Source organism: Leopardus geoffroyi, chromosome B2 (assembly GCF_018350155.1).
Source record: "Leopardus geoffroyi isolate Oge1 chromosome B2, O.geoffroyi_Oge1_pat1.0, whole genome shotgun sequence".
Classification (NCBI taxonomy): Eukaryota; Metazoa; Chordata; class Mammalia; order Carnivora; family Felidae; genus Leopardus; species Leopardus geoffroyi.
This window is the reverse complement of record NC_059332.1, coordinates 35505489-35533069: the sequence shown is the minus strand read 5'-3', so window position 1 is coordinate 35533069 and position 27581 is coordinate 35505489. Positions and strand designations below refer to the sequence as shown.

At 50.3% G+C, this 27581-nt stretch overlaps 1 protein-coding gene across 2 annotated transcripts in view; it reads left to right on the top strand.

Moving 5' to 3' along the window:
- The window catches only part of CPNE5 (copine 5), a 97122-nt gene that overhangs the window by 17212 nt on the left and 52329 nt on the right, over positions 1–27581 (top strand). For both annotated transcript variants that reach the window (XM_045498006.1, XM_045498005.1), the window contains exons 4-6: positions 25766–25869; positions 27245–27284; positions 27504–27580. In XM_045498006.1, the coding sequence (XP_045353962.1) occupies positions 25766–25869; positions 27245–27284; positions 27504–27580 (221 nt within the window). The remainder of the gene's footprint in view (positions 1–25765; positions 25870–27244; positions 27285–27503; position 27581) is intronic.

The window sequence follows — 27581 nt, the reverse complement described above, 5'->3', positions numbered from 1 at the left end:
GGAGCCCCAGTCTGAGGGGGAGACACAGCCCTGCCCTCAAGGAGCCCCAGTCTGAGGGGGAGACAGAGGGAATCCAGGCCCAATAAGAAAGAAAGATCTTGTGCGGTGGCCTAAGACATGGATATAGCAGCTGGCGCCATGTCTCATCTCCACCAGCCTTCCCTTGGTTTCTGACCAATGTGATCATTCAGTTAGGTGATGCCCTTGCTTGGAAACCTTCAGTGACTCTTCTCTGCTTTGAATCAAGTCCCAACTCTTTAGTCTGCCTTCCAAGCTCTGCCAAGAACCTGGGGAGTCCCTCCTGGACGACAGGGCCAGAATGAGAATAGCCAGTAAAAGCCTCAGTAACTCAGACTTGATTAACAAACCTCCTTCCTTGTCGGGTTGGCCAGAGCGTCACCTGCCCTGCTTCCTACCCCTGCCCCCGTGTGGGGCAGGAGCAAGTGGCCGAAGGGGGTGAATTTTATCCATAAAATGTGTGGGAAGTATTTCCACAGGGGCTGGGCTAAACTTTACCTTTTTCGCCCTCTCTGAGACCCTAAGCCAATTACAGTGTAAACCAGATTGCTGGGGGAACGTTTAGCCTACTTAAGTGAACTAATTACTTTTGAGGCCTTTTGGCCGAGCTTCACAGAAAGCAGCAATGTGTTAATGTCGTAGTGATTCATTCAGGAAAAGTCTGGACGGGCCTCTTCCTAAGGGCACTGCTCTGCTAGCGATTAATTACATTCAGTAATTGAGACTTGTCTCCATTTGGGTCAGGGTCCCTGACTGTCCACCTTGTATCGTTATCCCCTCACCCTCAGGTGGAGCAGAGGAAAGGTGGGAGGCCTTGGTGTCAGGTACCCCTGTGCTTTGTTCCTGGCTCCAGCCCTCTCTGGAGGCGGGATCTGGAGCAAGTTGCTTACCCTTTCTGTGCCTCAGTTTCTACATCTGTAATATGGGGATAACACCTACCTGGTAAGCCTGTGGTGAGAGCGGGTGAAACAAGATGGGGATGTAATGTGCCTGGTGGGCAGTCATTGCTCAGTAAATACCCTTGTATGGCATCATCCAGAGCGTTCAGGGCCACCCGGTCCCTCCCCCGTCGGTTAATATTTGCAACGGTAAGCATTTATGTGTCCCAGGCAACCTATCAGGTGCAGTGGGGAAAGAGGGAGATAGTCAAAAAAACAGAGCCTCACCAAAAGCTGGAACTATGGAGTTTGCAGCCTGGAAGGGGAGATTCACATGTGTGAATAATCCTAACAGAGGAAACGGTGACAGAAAAAAGTATCAGTGGGAATAAAGTGGGAGTTCAGAGGAGAGAGAGAGTTACAGCCAGGACACCGTGTTTAGCTACAGCACTTTTTTTTTTTTTTTTTTTTAAAGATTTATTTATTTTTTGAGAGAGACAGCACAAATGGGGAAGGGGCAGAGAGAGAGAGATGGACAGAAGATCCAAAGTGGGCTCCGTGCTGATAGCACAGAGCCTGATGCAGGGCTCAAACTCATGAACTGCGAGATCACGACCTGGGTGGAAGTTGGATGCTCAGCTGACTGAGCCACCCAGGCGCCCCTAGCGAAAGCACTTTGATGGCTCATTGGACTTTCATTTATTTATTTATTTAAAAAAATTATTTAAACGTTTGTTTAGTTTTGAGAGAGTGCGAGCGGGGGAGGGGCAGAGAGCGAGGGAGACACAGAATCGGAAGCGGACTCCAAGCGCTGAGCTGTCAGCACAGAGCCTGATGTGGGGCTCGAACCCACGAACCGCGAGATCATGACCTGAGCCGAAGTCGGACGCCCAACCGGCTGCGCCACCCAGATTCCCCTAGCTAAAGCACTTTGCTAGCTCATTGGACTTTTAAAAATCCAGTGTGACTGAGCACAAGCCATCGGGCTAAGGGGTGCATGCCATAGAGCAGAGGAGAACGTGGGTCAGAAGGAACTTCCAGATCATCCGCTCCACCCCTTCATTCTATAGAGAGGGGCAGGCCTGGCCTCAGGTGGTGGAGGCAGGGCGCTAGGCCCCAGTGCGGGGGGAGCACCCACCTGGAGGAGCAGGGTTTCACTCAAGCTGGGGGACACGGCACAAGGGCCCAGCAGCAAAGATGGTGGTAGAAGGGACGGCACAGCGGGAGGCCGGAATGAACAGGTCAGTCCAGGTCCTGGGCAGCTGGAGGAGCTAATAAGGGGCTGTTTATAAAGGAGTCCTCAGGGTTAAGAGAAACCAGCGAGGGGTGACGAATCATGAGGCTGGCAACAGCAGAAAGCTGTTACTGCTAAAGGCCTGAGGAGGTAAGGGGACGCAGACCCCAGGGGGACTTCCTAGGAGGAGCGGGGGCCCCGGGCAACCTCGCTCTCTTTCCACCCTCTGCTCTCCTGCCAGTGCCTCCCCGCCCCCCCCCCCCGGCCCCCGGTATCACCCCACTGGAAGACCTAGGGTAGGGGACTGTTGAGGCAGTCCACACAGGTCTGCCTCCCGGGCACAGAGCAGGGTGGCCAAGAGAGTGGATCCAGAGGGGCAAAGGGAGACAGTCCAGAATGGACAGCGAGCAGCTGAGCGAGGCTGGCAAAGTACAGGAACAGGCAACTCAGGGAGCTCGTGGCGGTCAGGCTGGGGACAGCTGGGGTCACGGGGTCAGAATGTCAGAGCAGGAGGGCTCCTAGAGATCAAGGAGGCCGCCCCGTGGACAATCAACACCATACCCAGCCTTCAGGGGTGATGGCGGCAGAGTTCAGCCAGCTGGGTACCCCTAGGACACAGGCTTCAAGCTATTTGGAGAAGGGGAGACGCACTCAGACATACTGAGGCCCTATTTCTTTGCCCAATTCTCTCTGTGACCCACAGAGGAAAGTATCAGGAATGGGAAATTTATTTTTAATTTTTTTTTCAACGTTTATTTATTTTGGGGACAGAGAGAGACAGAGCATGAACGGGGGAGGGGCAGAGAGAGAGGGAGACACAGAATCGGAAACAAGCTCCAGGCTCTGAGCCATCAGCCCAGAGCCTGACGCGGGGCTCGAACTCACGGACCGCTAGATCGTGACCTGGCTGAAGTCGGACGCTTAACCGACTGCGCCACCCAGGCGCCCCTATGTTTGTTTATTTCTGAGACAGAGAGAGACAGAGACAGAGCACAAGCGGGGGAGGGGAGAGAGAGAGGGAAATACAGAATCCAAAGCAGGCTCCAGGCTCTGAGCCGTCAGCTCAGAGCCCGACGTGGGGCTCGAACCCACCAACTGCGAGATCATGACCTGAGCCAAAGCCGGACGCTTAACCGACTGCGCCACCCAGGCGCCCCAGGAATGGGAAATTTAAAGAAACATCCAGATCCATCTCTGGAGCTGCCCCCGGTATGGCAGACTGCTTTTGTTCATAAACAGGAACCGATTCCCACCTGTTAGTTCATTGCAAAACGTCTGTTAGTGGAACCTTGGCCGAGAGGTAATCATCCAGTGACCAGGAGGAGTCAAAGCGCAGGCACAGCGGTCTCTCCAGGCAGGGTCCAGACCCCGGGTTCCCACAAGGCTGCGGAAGGAGGAAAGCTGTTCCCTCAGCCCCTGGCTGCCGGGTTTCAGCTGATTCTAACCGTTTGGGTCATTTTAATGCCTTCTGAGAAAGCTCCATCTTCCAGAACCTAAATCTGTCAATGCATTTTATGAAAATTGACTCCAGATGTAATTTTAGCTGAGGAAATTGAGCACTACTTGCATCAGAGTTCGCCAGGGCCTTCTGGCTGTCCCAGGGAAGGCAGGATGACCAGGTAGGAAGGGTCCCAGAAACATTCTCACTGGGAGGAGGGACGTCGTAGGGAGCGCCTCTTAGTTCCCCATTTAAAATGTGTGTGAGCAGGTGATCCCTGCCCCTCACTTGCCAGGCAGCTGTCCTGGCCAAGGGCCCCTTGGAGAGGAGGAGATGGTATTATAGAATCTTAGGGTGTCCCGCTGATTGAACCACACCGCCTGTGGGGCATGAGCTCTGGCGGCCACACCCACACATCCCTGCCAGAGCGCTATTGTTGAGCAACCTCAGTTCCTGGAACATTTCACACTGGCTGGGAATGACAGTTCATCTCTAAATGTCAACAAGCATGTGTGGATACCTACTGTGTGCCAGGGTAGATTGCTGGGGACACAAAGGGGCACGAGACAACTCTGTCTACAACCAGAGAAGCTCATTTTCTTAAATTTTTTTTTTTTTAACGTTTATTTATTTTTGAGACAGAGAGAGACAGAGCATGAACGGGGGAGGGTCAGAGAGAGGGAGACACAGAATCTGAAACAGGCTCCAGGCTCTGAGCTGTCAGCACAGAGCCCGACGCGGGGCTCGAACTCACAGACCGTGAGATCGTGACCTGAGCCGAAGTCGGATGCTTAACCGACTGAGCCACCCAGGCGTCCCTCTTAATTGTCTTATTTTTTTATTTTTTTTTTTTAACGTTTTTTATTCAGTTTTGAGAGACAGAGAGAGACAGAACACTAGCAGGGGAGGGACAGAGAGAGAGGGAGACACAGGATCTGAAGCAGGCTCCAGGCTCTGAGCTGTCAGCACAGAGCCTGATGTGGGGCTTGAACCCACAAACCGTGAGATCATGACCTGAGCTGAAGTCAGATGCTCAACTGAATGAGCCACCCAGGCGCCCCTCTTAATTTTTAAAAAAAAAAAAAAATTTTTTTTTCAATGTTTTTATTTATTTTTGGGACAGAGAGAGACAGAGCATGAACGGGGGAGGGGCAGAGAGAGAGAGAGAGAGACACAGAATCGGAAACAGGCTCCAGGCTCTGAGCCATCAGCCCAGAGCCTGACGCAGGGCTCGAACTCACGGACCGCGAGATCGTGACCTGGCTGAGGTCGGACGCTTAACCGACTGCGCCACCCAGGCGCCCCTTAATTTTTTTTTTAATGTTTATTTCTGACACAGACAGAGACAGAGCATGAGTGGGGGAGGGGCAGAGAGAGAGAGGGAGACACAGAATCCAAAGCAGGCTCCAGGCTCCGAGCTGTCAGCACAGACCCCCGACGTGGGGCTCGAACTCACAAACCGTGAGATCATGACCTGAGCCGAAGTTGGTCGCTCAACGGACTGAGCCACCCAGGCGCCCCTAGAAGCTCATTTTTGATTCAGGAAGGTATAGCAATAATGACAGTAACAGCAATAAGAATGCTAACAGCAAACACATCTCTAACAGTGCTGCACGGGGCACGGTTCTAAGTATTTAGCAACTAAATCCTCACAACAACCCCATGCAGAAGGTTTTATTACTATTATTATTATTGGCCCATTTCACAGAGGAGGAAACTGAAGCACAGAGGTTAAATGCGAACATAACTTCTAGAACATGACGTTTTAAAAACTATAATAGTTATATATAAAGGGCAGAATTCCACTCATCCCAAATTCGACCCTCCTTAGGTGCACACAAGAAGTTGATTTTCTCTTCCACGTGCTCTTTCTCTCAATATTTGAGGACAGCTCAATATTTTGGGCAGATTTAGAATGTGACCATTTCTATCCATACTTCCTCTTTCTATCACTGTCTCATGTCCCTTTTCCAGTCTGGCCACACTCCCTGGAACACGTGTCCATTCATCAGTGTTCTTCCCAGAGTGGGTGTCCTGCTGCACCCACTTAACTTATCTAGTCCAGAGCATCATGGGTGTGCTCCCTCCTCACTGGGGCTTGAACTAGACGGTCATGCTCCTGCCCTCAGGTCCCTGATTCTGTGTCTGTTTCTGAGGGTCATACATCTGTCGTGCCGTCTAGTATTTCACCGGCCTTTGTGGCCGGTGTTTCTGACTGATTTCATCTTGAGTGTGGGGCTTCTGTGTCTTTTTCACACGAACTGCTCTCCAGACAGGATTCCCCCAGCTCAGACTTCACGATTGAATTTTTGAACCTCAGTGTGAGAGTTTACATTTATCTTCATTTATTCAGTAGATTTGTCATTTGATAGGTTCAGTCTGTTGTATGGCTGTGAAGATCATGTTGAATTACGATCGTCCACTCAGCATCTTGATTTGGTCAAGATCAAGGTCCTGGGTTGGCTGCCACTGCTGTCCACACGAACGATACGGGGTTGAACGGGATAGAGCGTTGTGGTCCTCCCCTGGAGACCTTTTCCCAGATTGACCTCGTTTTTCTAGTTGCTCTTTGAGGTAGGCTGTTCAGCCACCAAGGATCTGCATAATCTGGTTATAATCCATCCCGTGTTTCTAGATCTGTCTTCTAAGTGCTTCGTGAATAACAGTCCAGTGCCTAGTCAGACGAGGCTCTGAACTTGACGTCTGGAACCCTGCATTCCCATCTCCGCTCTGAGATTTCTGACTATGTGACCTGGGCGAGATCTTTATCTTCTTAGTCTCAGCTTACTCATCTGTCAAATGGGGCCAGGAGTCTTTCTTCGAAGGACCAGCTAACATCACACTTGTGCAGATGCCTCGAAGTATCAACTGCAGTGTGCCATTGCCCAACTTGAGCGCCCAGGCGCTCTGTCATAGTGGAAACAGCTATATTTGGAGACCCTGTGGGCTAAGTCCCCTCCGCAGCCTAGAACCCCAGGACCCAGTTGGCTCCAAGGAGTGAGGGCTTCCAGGAAGAGAAGGGCTTATAGGGAAACATCTCAACCTTGTATGGGAAGGGTCCTTCGTCAGGAGGGTCTCTTCCAGGAAAGGGTGGACCCAGGGGTGCCTTCATCATGGTATTGAGCCCAGACAGCATTGCAGCATCCTACACTGGCAACTCCCTGCCCCGCTGGTGCCTTTGTTCCCTTGGCGTTTGTCCGGGGGTGTCTCCTCTTAGTCTGCCCACAAAACCCTGATTCTCTAAGTGGTGGTCTGTCTGGCTCCTGCCCCCTTGCACAGCCCCATCATCTTCTCTGGCTCTGGCCTTGAAGGTCATCCCCTTGCTCACCCCTGGCAGCCAGCACTTTTTCTCTCCCCTTTAGCTCCTTCTGAACAGAAAGGGGCTTTTTTCCTGGTTCCAATGGCTCTTAAAATCACAGTTCAGGAATTCACCTGTTTCCCAAGCCTCTGAAACAAAACATCAACCTTTTTTTTTTTTTTTTAACATAGTGGGTTTTTTTTTTTTAAGTTTATGTATTTATTTTGAGAGAGAGAGAGAGAGAGAGTGCCAGGGAGGGGCAGGGAGAGAGGAGGAGGAGGAGGAGAGAGAGAGAGAGAGAGAGAGAATCCCAAGCAGTCTCCGCACTGTCGGCACAGAGCCCGATGCGGGACTCGAACTCACGAACTGTGAGATCATGACCTGAGCCGAAATCAAGAGTCGGATGCCACCGACTGAGCCACCCGGATGCCCCAAAGCATCATCAACTTCTTAGCCTGGAGTTAGAGCCTCTCCCACTCGGACTACCCTAAAAAATGGCTGTAAGAGAGGAACTGCCACTGAGGGAGCCCCTGCCGTGTGCTCTGCTGGCTCACCTCTAATGCTGCAACCACCCGTGAGGACATCCTATCGACCCACGTCCCTGATGGGAAACTGAGGCTGGAGGAGTCGAAGTGGCTCGTGCAAGGCCACTCTGTTAACCGGTGCAGGGTTGGGATTCAAATGTGCCGTGAAGCCACCTAACCCCGGATATCTGTCCACAGCTGTCAGGCCTTTGGGGCAGGTGCCAGCAGCCTCCCACAGTCAGAGGTGGGTGCAGGCACGGCTCTGCTTCCACACAACCTCGACACCGGAGCCTACGCAACCATGAAAGCAGGACTCGGGCTGATTTCTGCCACATGCACCAGCATGCTAAGGGGAACCATATGGATTTGCAGTTTGAAAATCTGAAAAGAAAAAAAAAAAAAAGTTGGCAATTTCATATAGTCTAATGGTTACGTGAGACTCTAATCTAATATTAGCATGCGGCCCCCTGTTCACCTGCTTGTCCTTATAAGCTCAGTGAGGTTCCAGGACCTGCTTTTGCCTGAAAGGTTCACTGGAGGCGGGCGGAGAGACGACGCTCCAGCACTGGTGAGGGTCGGGCAGCCTCCGCTGGCAGGAGAGCCGGGAGGGTGTCAGAAGCCCAGGCCCACCCCCAAGGCGTGAGGTCCCGGCCGTGTTCCTACAAGCGCTTATGAGCGCTTGTGCGGCACTGCAAACCATTCATGTGTCTCTCCACACCTTCCCGTTGGCTCTGAAAAATCACTGCCAACTTCCCTTTGTTAATAGGGTCCTCTGGTGCCTGGGAGATCCTGTATCTGAGGTGAGGCCTCCTAGTTAGGGCTTCTCAAACGTAACCTCCACTCCTGGGATGGATGAAACGCACTCAAAAAAATAATTTCACGGGCACCTGGGTGGCTCAGTCAGTGAAGCATCTGGCTTTGGCTCAGGCCATGATCTCATGGTTCGTGAGTTCGAGCCCCGCATCGGGCTCTCTGCTGTCAGCACAGAGCCTGCTTGGGATCCTCTGTCCACCTGTCTCTGTCCCTCCTCTGCTCGCTTTCTCTCTCTCTCTCTCTCTCTCAAAATAAATACATTAATTTAAAAACTTAAAAAAAAAATTTTAGGGGCGCCTGGGTGGCTCAGCCAGTTAAGCGTCCAACTCTTGGTTTTGGCTCAGGTCATAATCTCGTGGTCGTGAGATCCAGCCCCACGTTGGGCTCTGGGCTGGGCGCAGAGCCTGTTTAATAAGTCTCTCTCCTTCTCCCTCTCCCCTCCCCTGCTTGGGGAGCACTCTCTCACAAAAAAATAATAATAATTTTAAATAACGTATTATTGACAGGAGAATAAAAGCCAAGCTGTTTGACTCCAAGCTTTTCCCACCCTACCCCACAGCATGTCACCCGCCTTCTTCCATAGCTCCGTCCCTCCTCTTGCATCCAGACATTCAGAGCACCCTCCCCACCCACCCCCACCCCCAGTCTGGCGTACTTCCCACCCTCCTGCTGTTCCTCCAAAGGAAATCCTCCAGCCACGCCCATGCATGCCTTTATGCAACTCTGATCCACCTTTGGCTCTCTCTGAGCTCCCCAGGCACCCCTATCCCAGCAGCCAAGATTGCACCCCAACAACTCTGATTGTTTAAAGTACTCAAAGAATCAGCCAAGATGTATGGAAAATCTGCTATGTAACAGCAGGCCTCCTTTAAGAAGTGCCTGGCGTGTGCCCAGCATCACATCTTATACTTGTCCTTAATCCTCATAATGACTCTGCAGGCAGGTACAGATTATCTCCAGACTTCAAAGAGGTGACAGAACTTAGCCCAGGTGACGGGGCTAGGAAACCAGGGCTCTCTCCCTGCGGAACCACAGAGAAAGATGGTGTCATGGGCCGTTCTTGGGTTTGTGTCAGGACCTTGGTACTTAGAGCTGTGTGGCCTTGTACTAGACGCTTATTCTCTTTGGGTCTCAGTTTTCTTAACTGTGAGATGGACAGTTTCCTCGTTGGATTATCTAAGGACGAGAGAGAACATAAAATAAGCTGGAGGAGTCACATGGGCCCTTGGTCAAAGGTAGCTCTTGTTCTAGTATCACTGATGGGCTCTGGGTGTCGGGCAATGTACCAGGCAGTTTAGGTGCTTTATCTCAGGTAACCCATTCTACAGATAGCAGTGGGGAGGCCAAGAGAAGGGAAATAACTTGAGTAAGGGACTGTGATATCATCCAGGGCGCAAAGCAGTAGCTGTGAGGTTCCTGCCCTCAGAGACCGTTTACGGAGCTGGGGAGACCAGACAGACGTGGAAGGACTTAAAAGCCTTGTGTTCTTCATCTCGATGGGAGCATTGGAGCAGATCCTCTCAGAGGCCCCAAGTTCCAGACCACAACTAGGCCAGGATCTACCCAAGTAGTTTGGACGTGAGTTCTCAGTGCTTCACAGCAGGGAGAGATCCAGGAGGGCTGGGAAGGCTTCTAGGGGGAGGTGGCACCAGACCTGGGACTGAAAGATAGTGGAAAGAAGAAAGAGCATTCCAGGAAGGGGGTTTGCCTTTAGCAAAGCCTGGTGGTGGGAATGTCCCGTGTGTTTGTGAACTAGCCTCGGTCTGGCTGTGGCCCAGGCTGTGTTAGAGAGAGGTGAGAGATGAGCTGAGGAAGGGAGGGCAGTGCCCCATTGGGAACCCTGTTGGGAGTACAAGGTCTGATCGGTTTCCAAAGAGTCAGCAGTCAGTGAACAACCATTTATTGATTGAGCACCTACTATATGCCACACACTGGTCCAGGCACATGGTGGAGAAGAAGACAGGCAGAGTCCTTACTCTGGAGAGGCTTAGTGTAATCAGCAAAGAAACTGGACAATTTCAGGTATTGATTGATAAGTGCTGTGAAAAAGATAAAACAGCATAATGAGAGAGTGACCAGGGAGGAGGGGACTGCTTTTGTTAGGGGGCCAAGGGAGTCCTTTCTGGTGACTTGAATCGAGTGCTAAGTGTTGCCATGCATAAGTCTGGGAGGGGGTGTTCTAGGTAGGGGGTACAGCAGGTGCAAAGGCCCTGAGGTAGGAACAAACTCACTGCACTCAAAGGACAAAAAGAAGGCCAGTATAGTTTGAGTGCTGTGAACAATGAAGACAGTGGGCGGTATGGTTGCAGAGGTCTACAGGGGCAAGTCCTATAGGGCTTTATAGGCCATGTAGGAGTTCAGACACTGCTCTGAGTGTGATGGGAAGCTTTTTGAGGGTTTTGAACAGGATAGTGATGCAGCCCCATTTATGTTTCAGAAAGACAGCTCTGGCCACTGTGTGCAGAGCAGACTGTGGGGGAAAGGACAGAAACAGGAAGACAGTTTTCAGTCTTGTGGAGTACAGGGATGAGACGGGAGTGGGCAAGGACAGTGGGGATCCAGTTTGTCTGATGGTCAAGAGTTTAAATGTGAAATGAAATGACCCTTTGCCACCACGCTGTGAGCCCAATTTGGGATGTCTGATGACCAGCGTAGGACCTGGTCCCAGTCACATGACATAGACCTTTATCAAAAGATTTAAAGTAATGAATGGTCATTATTACTGCTAAGCCCTAAAGCAGGAGACAAGCCTCTCCAGGAGCTGGACTCCAAGGCAAGCATGGGGTTGGCTTTCTGGACTCTCCCGTTTTTTGCTTTGTTTTTGTTTTGTTTTAATGTTTTTATTTATTTTTTAGTGCAAGCAAGGGAGGGGCAGAGAGAGAGGGAGACAGAGGATCCAAAGCAGGCTCTGCACTGACAGCAGAGAGCCCAATGTGGGGCTCGAACTCACGAACCATGAGATCATGACCTGAGCCAAAGTTGGACACTTAACTGAATGAGTCACCCAGGTGCCCCTGGACTCTCCCATTTTTGCAGAGAGGAGTCTGCCTCTGCAAAGAAAGGTCCCTCTTGAGCCTCGGGTCCCATGGGCAACCTTTAATGGCCTTTGCTCTTGTCACGCAGCTGAATTTTCAGGGCCCTCACTTGCCATCAGCGGGAGCAGGCGGTCTGGGACGAAAGCCTGCCTCTGGGGACTAGATGGGTCATGGGCACTGCTCACTGTCTCAGGGTTAGGGCTTTAGAACCTGCTTTGGCACAGCAAGGTACTGTCACGGTGTCCCTTAAAATCCTGATTCTGTCACTTCCCTGAAACTCTCTGAGCTTTAGTTTTTTCCATCAGTAAATGGGATCCTGATGCCTGCTCGTTGGGCTGTGGTGTGGACGTAATGACTGAATCGCTCATCACAGTCCCTGGCTGTGCTCAATACTTGTAAATATCATTATGCAATACTGTCAGACAAAGCTGGGTGGAGGGTCTGCCCCCTGTCCTGCTGCTCCCTCAGTAGGAGGTCGAATGACATTCCTGTGGCCTGTGCGGTTTCCACATCAGCAGCACCCCATTATCCCCCTTGGCCTCAGCACACCCCAGATGAGGGGGCAGAGGCACAGAGGGGTCCCCGTTTCACCCAGTGACTCAGCCAGAGAGTGGTGGAGCTGAGGTGTGAGGTGGTCTTCTGAGTCCTCCCATCTGACCAGGCCTCTGTCAGAGTGGGCTTTTCGAACTTCAAGGTTTGATGTGAATTTGTGCGTGGCTCCTGCCTCCCCTTCCCCTGCTCAGCCAGAGACGTTTTGTTAGTTCCGTGTAATACGGTAGACAGGAGCCCAAGATTTCACTGGAAGAGAGTTTGCTTTCTAACTCTGGGGGTTGCTAAACCCCGAGGTTCTAGTCCAGATCTTTTGGCGGCCGAGAAACCTATTTACTCTTCAGTGTCAATGTCCCGGTGCATTTTACAGTTGTGGCGGAACTGTTGAGAGTGTGGGCTCCGAAGTCAGGGTGACTGGGTCCAAATCCGGGCCACCACCTTCCCAGCTGGGGCTTTTAGGCAAGTGCCTCGGTGCACAAGCCTGCTGTGAGGATGAAAGGAGCTAATTCATGTAAAGCGCCTGGCAAGAGAAAATGCTCAATAACGGCTCCTTAGAAGTCCTGAAGGGAGGAACCGCTGCTTCACCTGGAGGAAAGAACCATTGATGGTATCATTTTAGACACCCTGATGCCATTTGGCAGGAGCTATAGGGTGCTCTAGGGGACAGGTGCCTTTAGGGCGGGGCTTGCTCAGGGCCCTCCCCCCACAGGCTGCTGCCAGACCCAGGGCTTCCTGCCCAGGCAAGACCAGGGCGCAGGCTGGTGCAGAGTGTTTTGCCAGCAGCTTGGCAGCTAGGCTCATTGGTAAAAGGGCCATTCCCTCCAGGAACTGGGACTTTTTAACAGATTATCTGGAACAGTGGCTAATTAGGAACTAAGCCTTTTGTCAGGAAGTCTTTCATTATGAGCTTGGCCGATGCTGGTGTCTGGGGCCAGAGAGGGAAACTTCTCTGTCCAGGCCTGGACAACGGGGAAGGCCTTTGGAGCCTCGGGTCTCTTCACTCACCTCTGCCCTTCCACACCCAGAGGACTTAACAGAACAGGAAGTGATCTGGAAGGCCATCAGGCCACAGAAGTTTCACTCTGTAGTTTAGGCAAGCCCCTTCCTCTCTTGGGCCTGGTTTTCCTCAAGAGGGTGGCCACAGAATCCTGGACTCCTCCTGTGAGGGAACCTCAGAGAGCTTTCCAGACTGAAGACGATGTGGGCCTGGCATGGAACCAGGTCCTTTGTGCTCCTGCTGGAAACCCAGGCCCTCCTTCCTCGTGCCCAGACCTCAGGCCATTCTTTTCTCCAGCCCCGGGCACCCGCTCGGGCCCCATTCCCAGCACTGAGCACACCCCTTTTTCCAATTTCTATTTGAGTCAGAGAGCTTTCTGGCCTCTAATTTTAATCCCGGTGAACATGATTCATGAGGGGCCAGGGCTGGGCTCTGCCACAGGGCTTTTAGAATCCCCAATTAAGGAGCCATCAATTATATATGAAAATTATAGGGGAGCTCCGACTGGGAAAGGGTGGGCAGCTTCGAGGTGGAGAGCCGTCTGTCAGCTCTGGCCTCCTTCTGTCCCGGCCAGCACAGCCACTGGGGGCTTTGCAGCTGGGGGGAGGTCTCTGGAGCTCCATCCAGCTGTAATTTGTAAAAAGGCAAGGGCTGCTTAAATCCGGGGCTGTGAAGATTGTTCAGGCTTGCAGAACCACCCACTCATTACTGAGGCAGGGGACCGCGGTAAACACCATGGGACACAGTGGCTCCATCACTCCTGGGAGCCCTGGTCCTCCCTCCCCACCGCTGGGTGCCTCTGGGAGGTCCTTCTGGCCTCCTGGAGCCCCGTTCTCTCATCTGTAAAATGGGGGTGACAATCATAATGTCTCCATGGGGTCACTGGGTGGGGGGGAGTTAAATGAGATCACGGAAGTGATTTGAAGATGAGGAGTCACGATACAAAGCAAGAGGAGGAGGAGGATTTGATGGGAGGAAGACCTGAGAGAAACCTGAGAGAGGAGGCGTTGACAGGCTCCTGGGAGGACAGGGCACTGCTCCAGGCTGGAGCTGACCTGACCTGGGCTCTGGTCACAGCCTTTTGCCTCATTAGCTGTGTGACCTGTGTCAGAGCACACCGCCCGCTTCTCTGCCTGTCTTTTCTCATTGGTTGAGAGGATTTGGTTCCTTCCACCTCTAAAATCTTCAGCTTCCAGGTCAACTTGTTTATCAACAAATGTTTATGGAAATCATAGGAGGGACCAGGAGTATGTGGGTGGGGGGTGGGGTGTAGTCTGTGGGAGTTGGAAGTGTCAGGTGGGAGGTGAGCAGAAGAATAGGTCGGGGACACTCACCTGGGCCATGTGGCCTAGAGCCCCCCAACCCACAGGAAGAGTCAACAAGGTGGAAGAGAGAGCAAGCATTAAAGGAGTCGAGAGGTTCTGCTGAAGGTAGGAAAATAAGAGGAGTAAAGGCTGGATAGGACACAGTCCAAGCCCCACTCACAGTATTAACCTCTTATTGGTTAGTGACTATATCAATTCCTTATTTAAAAAAAAAAATTTTTTTTTTTAACATTTATTTATTTTTGAGACAGAGAGAGACAGAGCATGAACGGGGGAGGGTCAGAGAGAGGGAGACACAGAATCCGAAACAGGCTCCAGGCTCCGAGCTGTCAGCACAGAGCCCGATGCGGGGCTCGAACTCACGGACCGCGAGATCGTGACCTGAGCCGAAGTCGGACGCTTAGCCGACTGAGCCACCCAGGCGCCCCTATCAATTCCTTATTGATTTGGAGCACAGACTGCCGGGGTTCGAATCCTGTGTCTTCTACCCACCAGTTGTACGACCTTGGGCATCTGTAAGATGGAGATAATAGTAAGGGAGACAAAATGTGGAAAACACCTAGCGCCCGACTGACTTTAGGGCTACGTGAGGGTTATTGTCAGTACTGAAGGTCAACTGTGCAGCAGACTTTCTAGGTAAGGCTTCATGCACATTCCGTTCTGTCCTTCCCTTGGAGAAGGAATGAGTTGCTGTCTTAGCAGTGGGGAAATGCACCCTCTGAGGGGTGATTCTAGGTAGTCTCCTGTAAATAATAAGAAGCAGAAGTCTGGCCAGTGGGGGTCCTAAACCCATGGCCTGGCTACCTCTGTACGCCACCGTGGCTCCATAGCCCTGGCCCCCAGTGCCCCCCAACCATGGGCATTTGCAGGGGTTTGCAGGTGGTTTGTGAGGGAGGAGGGGACCAGACTTTAGAAATCTAGAAGCAACAGAGAAAAGAGCCTCTTCCCAGGCTGCCTTGCTTTGTACCTCCTAGCTTGGTAGTCCGTGTGTCTGAGCAGGGTTAGCGAGGGTCAAGAACTCTCCTCCCCTCCCCACCCTCACTAAGCAGCCTCCTAGCCCGAGGGGCCCTTCTGCCTTGCCTTCCCAGCCAGCAGCAGGAGAGCGAATTTTCTTCTCCAGGCCCGGGTCTTTAAGCAAACCTTACTCGTTCTACTGCCTTTTTTTTCTAGCAAAGGCCTTGGCATTTAAGTTTGTGGGATGCCCACGGGGAGGCCAGAGCCTGGAACTTAACAGAGTAGCTGCTGGGTAAGAGCAAAGGGGCAGCCCTGCATTTCTCCCTCAGCCTTGCCCGCGTGTGGAACATGTCTGGAGAGAAACCGCTCAGAGCCTGGGCCTCTCGGGCATGCAAGGTGAGGAGGCAGTGTTAGCAGTTAGGGCTGGCAACAGCTCAGAGAAGAGGCTGAGTTCGGAGACTCGGGAGGTACACACTTCCTGGGTGACTGGGCCAGGCTTTGGGATTTAGGAAGGACCAGAGTGTGGAATCACTAATTTACAGAGCTCATTTTATGTCCCAGGCTGCCTTTCTAAGTACATTACATAAACCAAATCGTGTAAGCCTCCGACAGCCCTACAATGTGCGGCTAAGTTGTCATTTTGCAGAAGAGTAAACCAAAACACAGTGGGGCAAAGGGATTTCTTCTAGGTCACACAGCCACTGAGGAGCAAAGCCAGATTTGGACCCAGGAAGCCTGGCTCCAGACTCTGTTCTATTTACTTCGCTTATTTGCTGCCTCACTTCCTGCCATGTGTGGGAAACCCTAAGATCTGTCTTCAAAGGTAGAATCAGAGGTTCTTAAAGCTTTCTGAAGACATGCTTTCCCTTTAGGAAACTAATGAAAACCACAGCTCCTCTACCCAGAAAACGCAGACATGTACAGGCAGACATTTGCTTTCAATTTCAGGGTGTCACAAACCCACTTAGAGCTGACTAAAAGCCTCAAACTGTGTCTCTAATCTGGTAGGTGTTCTTCCCCACCTGGGCCTCATTCTGGCAACCGTGCGGATGGGGCCCGGATGGCCACTTTCTGCCAAGTGGAGGAGGCTGGGGTGGGAGCCCTGATCCCCGAGAGTTCCCACGGGGGTCCTTAGCTGGGACCGCAGTGCTGAGACCCTGCATCCCAGAAGGCTGTCATCCCAGCTGCATGGGTGGGAGTCGCATCCTTTGTTGGTGACATGAGTGTTAACACAGTGTTTCAGCAGAAGGAGTGGGGTGGGGACTTGGTTTATGTTCAGTTGAGTTGGAAATTGTATGTGTATGAAGGTGTTTGTGAGAGAGAAACTAGATCAGTCAGGGCAGCAGCAGGGGAGAGAGAGTTTACTCGGTTCGTTGAACTCAAGAGACAGAGGTAATGGGTTTCTTTCAAAGGTATGGGTGAGGTTGAGGAAACCCATAAGGGTAGGGCAGCACCCAGGGCCCAGCCACAGCAGAGAGCTGTTCTCACCGCAGGCTTGAGGGGTAGTGAGAGGAGATTGAGAGGCAGAGCATGGTTGGGGGGGGTGGGTGAGGTGGGGAGCAGCCCCTCCCAGAACCGTGGTGCAGAGGCTGGGCCAGAGTGGGAAGAAATAACCCCATGTCTCTCTCCACCTATGTCCCATCTGCTAGGGCCTCCCATTGGCCAAACCCAACTGAAATCCACAGGGCAAGGGAACCAGGGCAATGGGCTTCAAAAGGGAAAGGATCCCCTGGAGTGTAGAGCAGGACAGAGAAGGAGCTGGGTGGGGTGGGGTGGGGTGGGGTGGGGTGGGGGCAGCAGAGAATAAGCCGCCAAATCAGTCCACGACTAACTGCCAGCCCTATGCCCCCCTGGAGGTCAGGAGGCCCAGGTCTTGACAGAAGATCACCCCCTCCTGGCCTCATAGCTGGCTGTAGAACGGAAAGACCTTACTTGCCTGACCGGGGTTCTCAATCCCAGCCTTGCAGTGGCCCTTGCAGTTTGCTGGGACAGCTGCCCACCCGCCCCCGTAACTCTCAACTTCTGTGTGTAGCAGAGCCCCGGGGAGCCATTTAATTTAGTTCTCAAAGAAGGTTTAAGTCTGCCTTCCCTTTGAGGGTCTCACTGGAACTGATGATATGTAATTAATGCTGCTTAATTGATATTCTTGGGGCTTAGTCATAGAGGTTTTAGGAGCCCTCGGGAGCATCTTTTGTGGCATGTCAGGAGCTTTTCCCGCTGGGTTTTGTTGCCAGGGACAAGTGAGCTTTTCAGAGGGCGAATACCCTAATTTCCAGGTTTCTTACTTGTTTGTACTTTCTCTTTCTTTCTCCCTTACTGGGAGACTATTCCAGGCTTTGGGGCCCACGGAGGTCCCCCTCACCTTTCTTTCAGATCGCTCAGCCCCTTCCCCAGTTTCACACCGTGCCCTACCCAGTCCACACTTGCCCTTGTCTCATCGGGAACAGTTCTCCAAGACCCTCTGCATGAGAATCACTTGGTAAAACCAAGATTTCGAGGTTTGCCTTCAGCTTTGTTCATCAGAGAAATCCCATGTCCACTAGTGTTTGGGGGCCTGTGCCCCAGATTGTGAGCAATGTGAGATACTGCCTGCCATCTGCAGAGCCTGGAGTGTAGACAGAGGAGTTCAGAATGGACCGAGGGAGGGGCAGGGAGCTGGAAGAGTGTTCAGGGCTGGGTTGGCTCTGATTATGGTTGGCGAGGGGTTAACCCATTCTCCCCTTCTCCCCCAAGCAGGATTTGCCATATGTCATTCAGACTGTATGCTTTGGGGCACCTGGGTGGCTTAGTCAGTTAAGCATCTGACTTGGGTTCATGGTTCATGGGTTCAAGCCCCGTATCGGCCTCTGTGCTGACAGCTTGGAGCCTGGAGCCTGCTTTGGATTCTGTGTCTCCCTCTTTCTCTGCCCCTCCCCCACGCTTGCTCACGCTGTCTCTCTCTCTCTCTCTCTCTCTCTCAAAAATGAATAAACATTTTTAAAAAGTTAAAAAAAAAAAAAGACTATATGCTTTCATGTGGTTCCCACTGCTCGGTGCTAATACCTCATCTGTCCAAGTCCCTTGTGGCTTGGAAACAGTAATTCTGTGTGGAAGGAAATCCAACCAAATTGAATTTTTTTTAAACATCAGTTAGGTTGTTTCCTAGTGTCATTAATAGGTGTGTAAATTGGGCCTGACAGAGACCTGGTTGCTTCTTGGATGTTCAAAACCCAAGTTTTCCCTTTTTTCCCCCCTTTGTTATTAGCCAAAGTAATGAAGGCTATAAAACATCTTTAGTAAATCCCTGGGTTGTAGATTTCACAGTTGTTTGTGACTGGCATATGTTAATTACCCCTGTGTGCTGGAAATTCATCACTGCCCAGCCTGGCTCTCTTGCCCCCTCTCCTGTGCTAGGAAATCTCGGGGGTCCTTGGAGTCCTGCTCCAAGTCCTGTTTCCAGGGGAACTCCATTTTCTTCTCTGGCAGAGATCACTCTCTAGGGAATTCCCCTCGAGTGAAGCTTCAAGTGCCATTTTAAAAGCAGCACCGTCATCTTCCCTAATGGGTGTTTTCCTTGCATCTCTGAGGAGAGTCGGGTGAGGAGAGAGACCGCACCAACGCTTGTGCCTTCTGGACTGGGGTTCGTCTAAAATTCAGCCAGAGGGATTTTTTTTTTTTTTTTTTTTTTTTTTAACCTTGTTTGGGAGAGCAGTACATTGAGGAGGTGGCAGAGCCCTTTCTGAAAGGAGGATTCTCTCACACCTGGGTGTGAGAGAAATTTTCCTTTTGTCTGAAGACTAGAGGTATTAACAATTAGAAAGAGCACAAGAGGAAAATGCAGCAGTTCTCTTGGAACGAGGATTATACATTGTAAGATCGTTATTGAATTTTAGGGGATGCAGGAGGAGCCCAGTCTTACTCACCTCTGTGCCCTCGCCATTGCCTTGCACACAGTGGGGATTTTATAAATACTTGTGAAGTACACCTCATCTTTATTTGGTTTTCATCGTACTTGAGGAGGCCTGTTAGATGTTAGATGAAATAAAAATATAATGGGTTTTGGATTAGACATACCTGCGTTTAGGTCCCAGCTCTGCCTAGCTGTGTGACCTTGGGCAAGGTACTTAACCTCTCTGATTCTCTCACTTGGAAAATGGGTAGTAACTGACGGGGGCGTTTTATGAGAACTGAATGAGATAACGATCCACTTGATCTATTGAGCATTCAGAAAGGGCTCAGTCAAGGTTAGTTTTCTTCCTTCCTCCATCAGTGGTTCTGAACTCCAACTGCACTTTAGAATCACCTAGGAAACTGAAAAAAAAACACAGTTGTTCGGGCCCCACCCATTGAGATCGGGTTTCATAGGTCTGTGTGGGGGCTTTGAGCTTTTTAAAAAAGCTCCTGTTAAAGGATACATTTTTTTAAAAGGTAAAAGCATGACTCCCATGCAAATATAAAATGAACACATGGTAAAGATTTATTTAACTTGTTAATTAAATGAGGGAACCAGTAAGATGTTACAACTGGTTCAGATGACTCAAACAACACACATACTGTTGACCCTGAACAACACGAGTTTGAACTTTGCTGATCCACTTATATGCAAATTTTTTTCAATAAATACAGTATAGTACTATAAATGTATTTTCTTTTCCTTATGACTTTCTTTTTTTTGTTAAATTTTTTTTTAACGTTTATTTATTTTTGAGACAGAGAGAGACAGAACATGAATGGGGGAGGGTCAGAGAGAGGGAGACACAGAATCTGAAACAGGCTCCAGGCTCTGAGCTGTCAGCACAGAGCCCGATGCAGGGCTCGAACTCACGGACCGCGAGATCATGACCTGAGCCGAAGTCGGCCGCTTAACCGACTGAGCCACCCAGGCGCCCCTCCTTATGACTTTCTTAATAACATTTTTTTTCTCTAGCTTGCTTTATTGTAAGAATACAGTGTGTAATATATATAACATAACAAAATATGTGTTAATCAACTCTTTTTTGTTATCAGTAAGGCTTCTGGTCAATAGTAGGCTATTAAGTTTTGGGGGAGTCAAAAGTTATATGTGGATTTTTGACTGTGTGTGGAGGTCAGCTCCCCTAACTCCGTTGTTCAAGGGTCAGCTGTATCCAGGCAATCGGGAATGCTGAAATTAATTTATAAACAGATGCAAAATTGGTCAGTATCCACAGGATAATAATCAAGTAATTATATTCCACTGAAAAAAAATTATTTACATTTCTACACATAAGAATCATTTGTAAAAAAAACAAAAAAAACAAGCAGGGGGTATGGGTGGCTCAGTCAGTTAAGCATCCAACTATTTTTTTTCTTTTCAAATTTTTATTTAAGTTCTAGTTAGTTAACATACAGTGCAATATTGGTTTAAGGAGTAGCATTCAGTGATTTATCACTTACAACACCCAACACTCATCACAAATGCCCTCCTTACTACCCATTACCCATATAAATTTTTTTTTTTAACGTTTTATTTATTTTTGAGACAGGGAGAGACAGCATGAACAGGGGAGGGTCAGAGAGAGGGAGACACAGAATCTGAAACAGGCTCCAGGCTCTGAGCTGTCAGCACAGAGCCCGACGCGGGGCTCGAGCTCACGGACCGGGAGATCATGACCTGAGCCGAAGTCGGCAGCTTAACCGACTGAGCCACCCAGGCGCGGCCCCCCCCCCCCCCCCCCCCCCGCCCATTACCCATATAGCCCATCCCCCACTCACCTCCCTCCATCAATCCTCAGTTTGTTCTCTATCTTCAGCAGTCTCTCATGGTTTGTTTCCCTTTCTCTTTTCCCCCCTCCCATATGTTCATCTGTTTTGTTTCTTAAATTCCACATAGTAGTGAAATCATATGGTATTTGTCTTTCTCTGACTAATTTCGCTTAGCATAATACCCACTAGCTCCATCCACGTGGCTGCAAATGGCAAGATTTCATCCTTTTTGATGAATAATATTCCGTCATACATACACACATGTATATATATATGCTTTCCTTATCTATTGGTAGATAGATATTCCATCCTTTATCTATGATATATGTGTATATATATATATGTATGTATACACACACACACACACACACACACACACACATACATACCATACCTTCTTTATCTATTCATCAGTCAGTGGACATTTGGGCTCTATCCCTAGTTTGGCTATTGTTGATATTGCTGCTGTAAACATTGGGGTGCATGTACCCCTTCAAATCTGTTTTTCTTTTTATATCCTTTGGATAAATACTTAGTGGTGAAGTTGCTGGATGGTAGGGTAGTTCTATTTTTGAGGAACCTCCATACTGTTGTCTAGAGTGGCCACACCAGTTTGCATTCCTGCCAAAAATGCAAGACGGTTCCTCTTTCTCTGCATCCTCGCCAACACCTGTTGTTTCTTGTGTTGTTAATATTAGTCATTCTGACTGATATGAGGTGGTATCTCATAGTGGTTTTAGTTTGTATTTCCCTGATAATGAGTGATGTCGAACATCTTTTCATGTGTCTGTTTGCCATCTGGATGTCTTGTTTTTGGAAAAGTGTCTATTCATGTCTTCTGCCTATTTCTTAACTGGATTATTTGTTTTTTGGGTGTTGACTTTGATAGATTCCTTATAGATTTTGGATGCTAACCCTTTATCAGCTATGTCATTTGCAAATATCTTCTCCTATTCTGTAGGCTGCCTCTTAGTTTTGTTGATTATTTCCTTTACTGTGCAGAAGTTTTTTTTTTATCTTGATGAGGTCCCAGTAGTTCATTTTTGCTTCTGTTTCCTTTGCCCCCGGAGACGTGTCTAGGAAGAAGTTGCTCCAGCCGAGGTCAAGGAGGTCGTTACCTGTGTTCTTCTGTAGGATTTTGATGGTTTCCTGTCATTTAGGTCTTTCATCCATTTTGAATTTATTTTTGTGTCTGGTGTAAGAAAGGGGTCTGGTCTCATTCTTTGGCATGTCGCTGTCCAGTTTTCCCAACACCATTTGTTGAAGAGACTGTCATTTTTCCATCAGATATTCTTTCTTGCTTTGTCAAAGATTAGTCGACCATATAGTTGTGGGAAGCGTCCAACTCTTGATCTCAGCTCAGGTCTTGATCTCAGGGTCATGAGTTCATGGGCTTCACTCTGGGCTAGAAGCCTACTTGAAAAAGAAAAAAAAGAATCCTTTGCACTCTGCTTCCTTCCTGCAGTTTACAGAGTTGTAAAATAGCTCAACAATAACGAAAGGTGCAGATTTCTATGAAGTCCGATACCTGGACTAGTATGTGAAGCAGGACACCCAGTAATCTGCTTTTTTGTAGATTTCACTATCCTTCACACCTCCATGGTGCTTCTGGTGTGCAGGCTGGGGACTGTCGTAGACGTTTGTATGTAGCTCTGCTAGCGCTGTTGTCACACTGTGTTGTAGTTGTCCCACCTGTGATAGAGAAGTCCTTAAGTGAAGGGCTCATGCTCCCTTAGTAGCTCAGCACCCAGCACACTGTCCGGCCTATGAAAAGTGCTTAAAATGGGGCGCCTGGGTGGCGCAGTCGGTTAAGCGTCCGACTTCAGCCAGGTCACGATCTCGCGGTCCGGGAGTTCCAGCCCCGCGTCAGGCTCTGGGCTGATGGCTCAGAGCCTGGAGCCTGTTTCCGATTCTGTGTCTCCCTCTCTCTCTGCCCCTCCCCCATTCATGCTCTGTCTCTCTCTGTCCCAAAAATAAATTAAAAAAAAACGTTGAAAAAAAAATTTAAAAAAAAAGAAAAGTGCTTAAAAACTGTTGAATCAGTAATTGACTTAGATGATACCCCCAAGAAGTAAGGAGACTGGAGCTTTGAAAAGCTCCGATCAAGTCCCACAATTAGCTTGTGATAAGGTTGGGACTGAAACCCGCTCATCCATTCCCTCACTCAACCCTCCTTCCTTCAACAATTCCTGAGTACCTACTGTGTACCAGTCGCTGGGAGCAGTTATGAGTCTTTGCGCTCCCGAGGGACTTTATGTGTAGCACAATGTGGCTTAGAGAGCATGGGACGGAATGCCTAGCTTGTGACTTGACCTCAGCGATGACTAGTTGTGAAACCCTGGACAAATGGCTTAGCTTTTCTGTGCTTGTGTTTTCCCATCTATAAAATGGGGAAGCCTACCATAAAAGGACTAAATAAGGTAAAACGGTGCAAAATATTTAGCTCAGTTCCTGGGACTATTAATCATCTGCGACTATGAGCCTGTGACTGTGTTAGACAGTGTCAGGTCCTGGGCTGCAAAGATGAGGAGAGCTTGGATCCTCCGCTGTTCGAGAAGCTCAATCTAGTAGGGTGGAAACAGCTTCAGTAGATCATTATCAGGGGACATGGTAAGTGCAGCAAGAGGGGTGTGAGGGGAATTATGGGAGCACAGGGGAGGGCTTGGGAGTTGGAGAACAGGACTTCCCCGGGAGCTGAGTCTTCAAGCATTAGGAGTGTTCCCACTTAGTGGACCCACTAGGAGGCTGCTGCGGAAGTTGAGGTAAGAAAATGGTAAGCCCAGACCAAGGCCACAACAGAGGAAACGAAGACAGAGGGATAGGAGAGAGACTTAGCAGGTGGACTTGACAGGGAATGAGGGCAAGAAGGTTCCAGATCTAGTGCTCTCAGCTGAACCCACACTGCCTTAGATGGGGGTTCTCTTTGCAGCTTTCTAACTTAATTCAGGGCAGAAGTGAGTGCTGGGGTAGATCCTACATAACTGGGCCTGGCCCACCTCACGGGAGAGGGGCCCAGGTACTGGCATTATTCTGGATTGCAGAGCCCCATTAAGGAGGACTAGTATTCAGGATTAATTTTTTATTTTGGCAATTACTACCCAATTTGAAAAAACATGTTTATGTATTCGGAAATATTAGCGACTGGGGCACCTGGGTAGCTCAGTCGGTTAAGCGTCCGACTTCGGCTCAGGTTGTGATCTCACGGTTCGTGAGTTCGAGCCCTAAGTCAGGCTTTGTGCTGACAGCTCAGAGCCTGGAGCCTGCTTCAGATTCTGTGTCTCCCACTCTCTCTGCTCATCCCCCACCCTCACTCTTGTCTCTCGCTCTCAAAAATAAACATTAAAAATTAAAAATATATATATTAGCAACTTATTTAAAATATTTATTGTGCACCTGTCTGTCTTGTTCACTTTGTGGAATATCCTGCCTTCCCTTCAGGAAGGATATAGTACAGTGCTTTTGTGCTTTATCTTTTAGTCCCACGTCGCTTTTGTGAAACAAAATCTCACCAGAAATGTCCAGTGTGTTGAACAGACGTAAGAGTGAGCTGTTTTGATGGAACAGATGGCCTGGAACTATGTCCACACTGCCTTCCTCCATTCTGCAGGGAGACTCCAAGGAGCTCAGGGCCCTGTGTACAAAGGTCTAGCCCAGTGGTTGTCAAAGGGAGGTCCCCGCACCAGCAGCACAGTTTGAGAGATGCAAAGTCTCAGGCCTCACCCTAAATCTATTGAATCAAAACCTCTGGGAGTGAGACCTACAATCCATCCTTTAACAAACCCTCCAAGTGATCTGATGCCCAGAAATGGGAGTGACTTGCCTTATGTCATTTGGGGAGTTCAGGGGGATTCAATTGTTGAGTGCCTAATGTGTGTAAAGTTGTAGAGTATATGCCATAGGGGATACCAAGAGTTACATCAATGCATTAGTTATCTGTTGCCGTGTAACAAATTAGCCCAGAGTTTCGCAACTTCAATAACAGGGTCATGAATCTGGGTGCAGCTTTGTGGGTTCCTTTACCTCAGGGTCTCTCACAAGGCTACAGTCAAGGTGTGGGCCAGGGCCTCGGTCATCTCAAGATTCTGCTGGGGCAGGGTCCACGTCTAAGTTCACTCAGTCGCTGTTGGTAAGATTCAGATCCTTACAGGTGGGTTGGCTGACAGCCTGGTTCCTCACTGGCTGTTGGCCTAAGGCTGCCCCTCAATTCCTTGCCACATGGGCCTCTCCAAAGGGCAGCTGGCTTCCTCAAAGTGAGCAAGCAAATGAGAGCGAGAGAGGGGGTGCCCAAGACAGAAGTCATAGTTGTTTGTAACATTTTGGGAGTGGCTTGTGCTCCGTTCTGTTCATGAAATGAGTCATGAAGTCTAGCCCACCCCGAAGAGGAGGGGATTCTACAAGGGCAGGAGGTGGGGGATCTTCCAAGATACCACCATCCCTTCTTCTGCCCTTTCGTTTACAATTGTGGCATCAGATACGTGCACGCCTAACTGTGGAATCAGCCAGAGAAGGACCGTGGTCATAGGGGTGAGCACAAGTTCAGTGGTGGTTCGGAGAAAAGTAAAAGTCTCTGAGAGGAAGAATCAGGAAGGCTTCTTGGAGGACACAGCATTATCAAAGGACCTTGAAGAAATGGAAGATATGCCTCTGGCACAAAGGGGAAGGCCAGGTGGAGGACAGAGCGTAGGCAAAGGCAGTGAGGTGGGGAAGTGAAGGGCCCGCTCAGGTGTCCAGGTATCAAAACCTTACAACTTGCGTGGAGCCTGGATAGAGGTAGAGAGAATAAAGCTGACAGTGGAGATTGGACCCATAGGGTGGATGGTTTCCATTGTTAGAGATGGAAGAGATCTCACCCTTGCTGGGGGGTGGGGATGGGGGCCATGAGGTGGGATAGGCATGGCTTCCATTACTGCTGGGGCCAGGACTGAGGGGCTCTGAGCTCAGTGCTCTCCCTTGCCCCACCAGCCTGGCCCTGAGGTCCATGCCCCGTTTTCTCTTGCAGTTCGGACGCACTGAAGTCATTGACAACACACTCAATCCTGACTTTGTGCGCAAATTCATCGTGGATTACTTCTTTGAGGAGAAGCAGAACCTCCGTTTTGACTTGTAAGTGGAAGATGGTGCTGAGGCTGGGGCTTGGGGAGGAACCACCGACGGGAGGTGGGACTGTAGGACCTGGGTTGGTAGTAGCTCCCCTTACCAGAGAAGGGGAGGGGCCAATGATAGTAGAGGGAGCTCAGGGTTGGCCTGGAATAAAAGTGACGATTAGCTGAAGTCTAGCCCCGCCTCCATCAGGAGATGGAAAAGAGGTGAGGAGAGAGAACAGAGGCTCCCCACCGGTTGTCTCAGCTACGTGGGGGGCCCTGAACAAGCCCTAACTCTAGGGGCCAGTTGAGGAAAGCTCTTGGGGGCAAGCTCTAACTCCACCTCCAGGGAGCCTTTTTCTCCCCAGCTGCCAGGGCGGTCCCCATTGACTACTCCCTCTGTCAGAGCTTGTTTGAGGAGAGGTTACTCCCCAGTCTCCCCTCCTGCAGAGGTAACCTGGCTGATGGGGCTCAGAGCATGTGCATGTGTCTCGCAAAGGAGCCGAGTGCCCCTCTGCTGAGGTTAAAGATGATGACAGGAGGAACATTGTTTTGTTGGTTTTCCAAGGCGTGGAGTGGTTAGAAAGGACCGTGTCGCAGAGAATTGTGGACAGGGTGGACAGAAAGGGGGTTGGGGGCTTGAAGGAGCAAAGGAAAAAAAAAAATGCAGTGGAAGGAAATGACTTTTCAGGGACGGATGGAGGGCTTGCAGCCCATTGTCGAGAAGTCACCATTTGGGGACATTTTGGAGAGAGAAGGTGCTCAGGGTAGGGGGAGCACGAGAATGAGTGCCCTCAGCAGAAGGCATCTGGGTCTGCATGGCCTGGTGACTGGCGAAGAGGGCTGCAGGTATGGCTCCGGATAAAGGGAGGTACCCAGCTGCAGGGAAGAGGTGAAGGTGTTGAGTGCATCCCTCGTTCTTGAGTGACAAGACCCAAGGTCAGGCTGGGCCCCCCTGAGCAAGGTGACGCAGTCGGGGAAGGTCAAAGGCCAGGTCCTGAGCTCGTTTCAAGGGCAGCCAAGCCTCAGCTGGGAAGATGGGAGAACAGGCAGCGAAGGGCAAGGTGGCCCAGCCACCTGTGAACCAGCCAGGGCTGCACGGCAAGTTTGTTTTCCTTTTTCAGTCTTTAAGGAGGTATGACATGTATATAAGAGTCCATTCCATGATGCACTTTTAGATGTTCACACTCATGTAACCACCACCCAGATCAAGAGACAGAACACGTCCAGCACCCCACGGGGCTCCCACGTGCGCCTCCCAGCCATTACTCCCAGGGGTAACCACTGTGTCAGAGACTGGTTTTTGGAGTACAGGGGTCCTGGCTTGGCTCAGGGGCCCCAGCAGTTCTGGGCAGGATGCCCCAGCTATCTTCACCATCTCTGTGCGTCCCATGCAGATACGACGTCGACTCGAAGAGCCCTGATTTATCCAAACACGTGAGTTTTGCCAGCGACTGCCCAGAGGTTCTGAACATCTCTTAAATGCCAAGGTCTGGGTCGGCCTCGGACTTCACCGTGACACAGGCTGTGTGTCTGATGCTGCCACCTGTCATTTCAGAGCCCTCGTACTTCTAGGGATGGGGTGATGGAGGAGGTGGGGTGGCTGTGGGCAGGGTGGGCGACACTGTTTTTTTTTTCTGTTCCCCGGGTATGCAGGATTTTCTGGGCCAAGCCTTCTGCACCCTCGGAGAGATTGTGGGGTCCCCTGGGAGCCGCCTGGAGAAGCCCCTCACG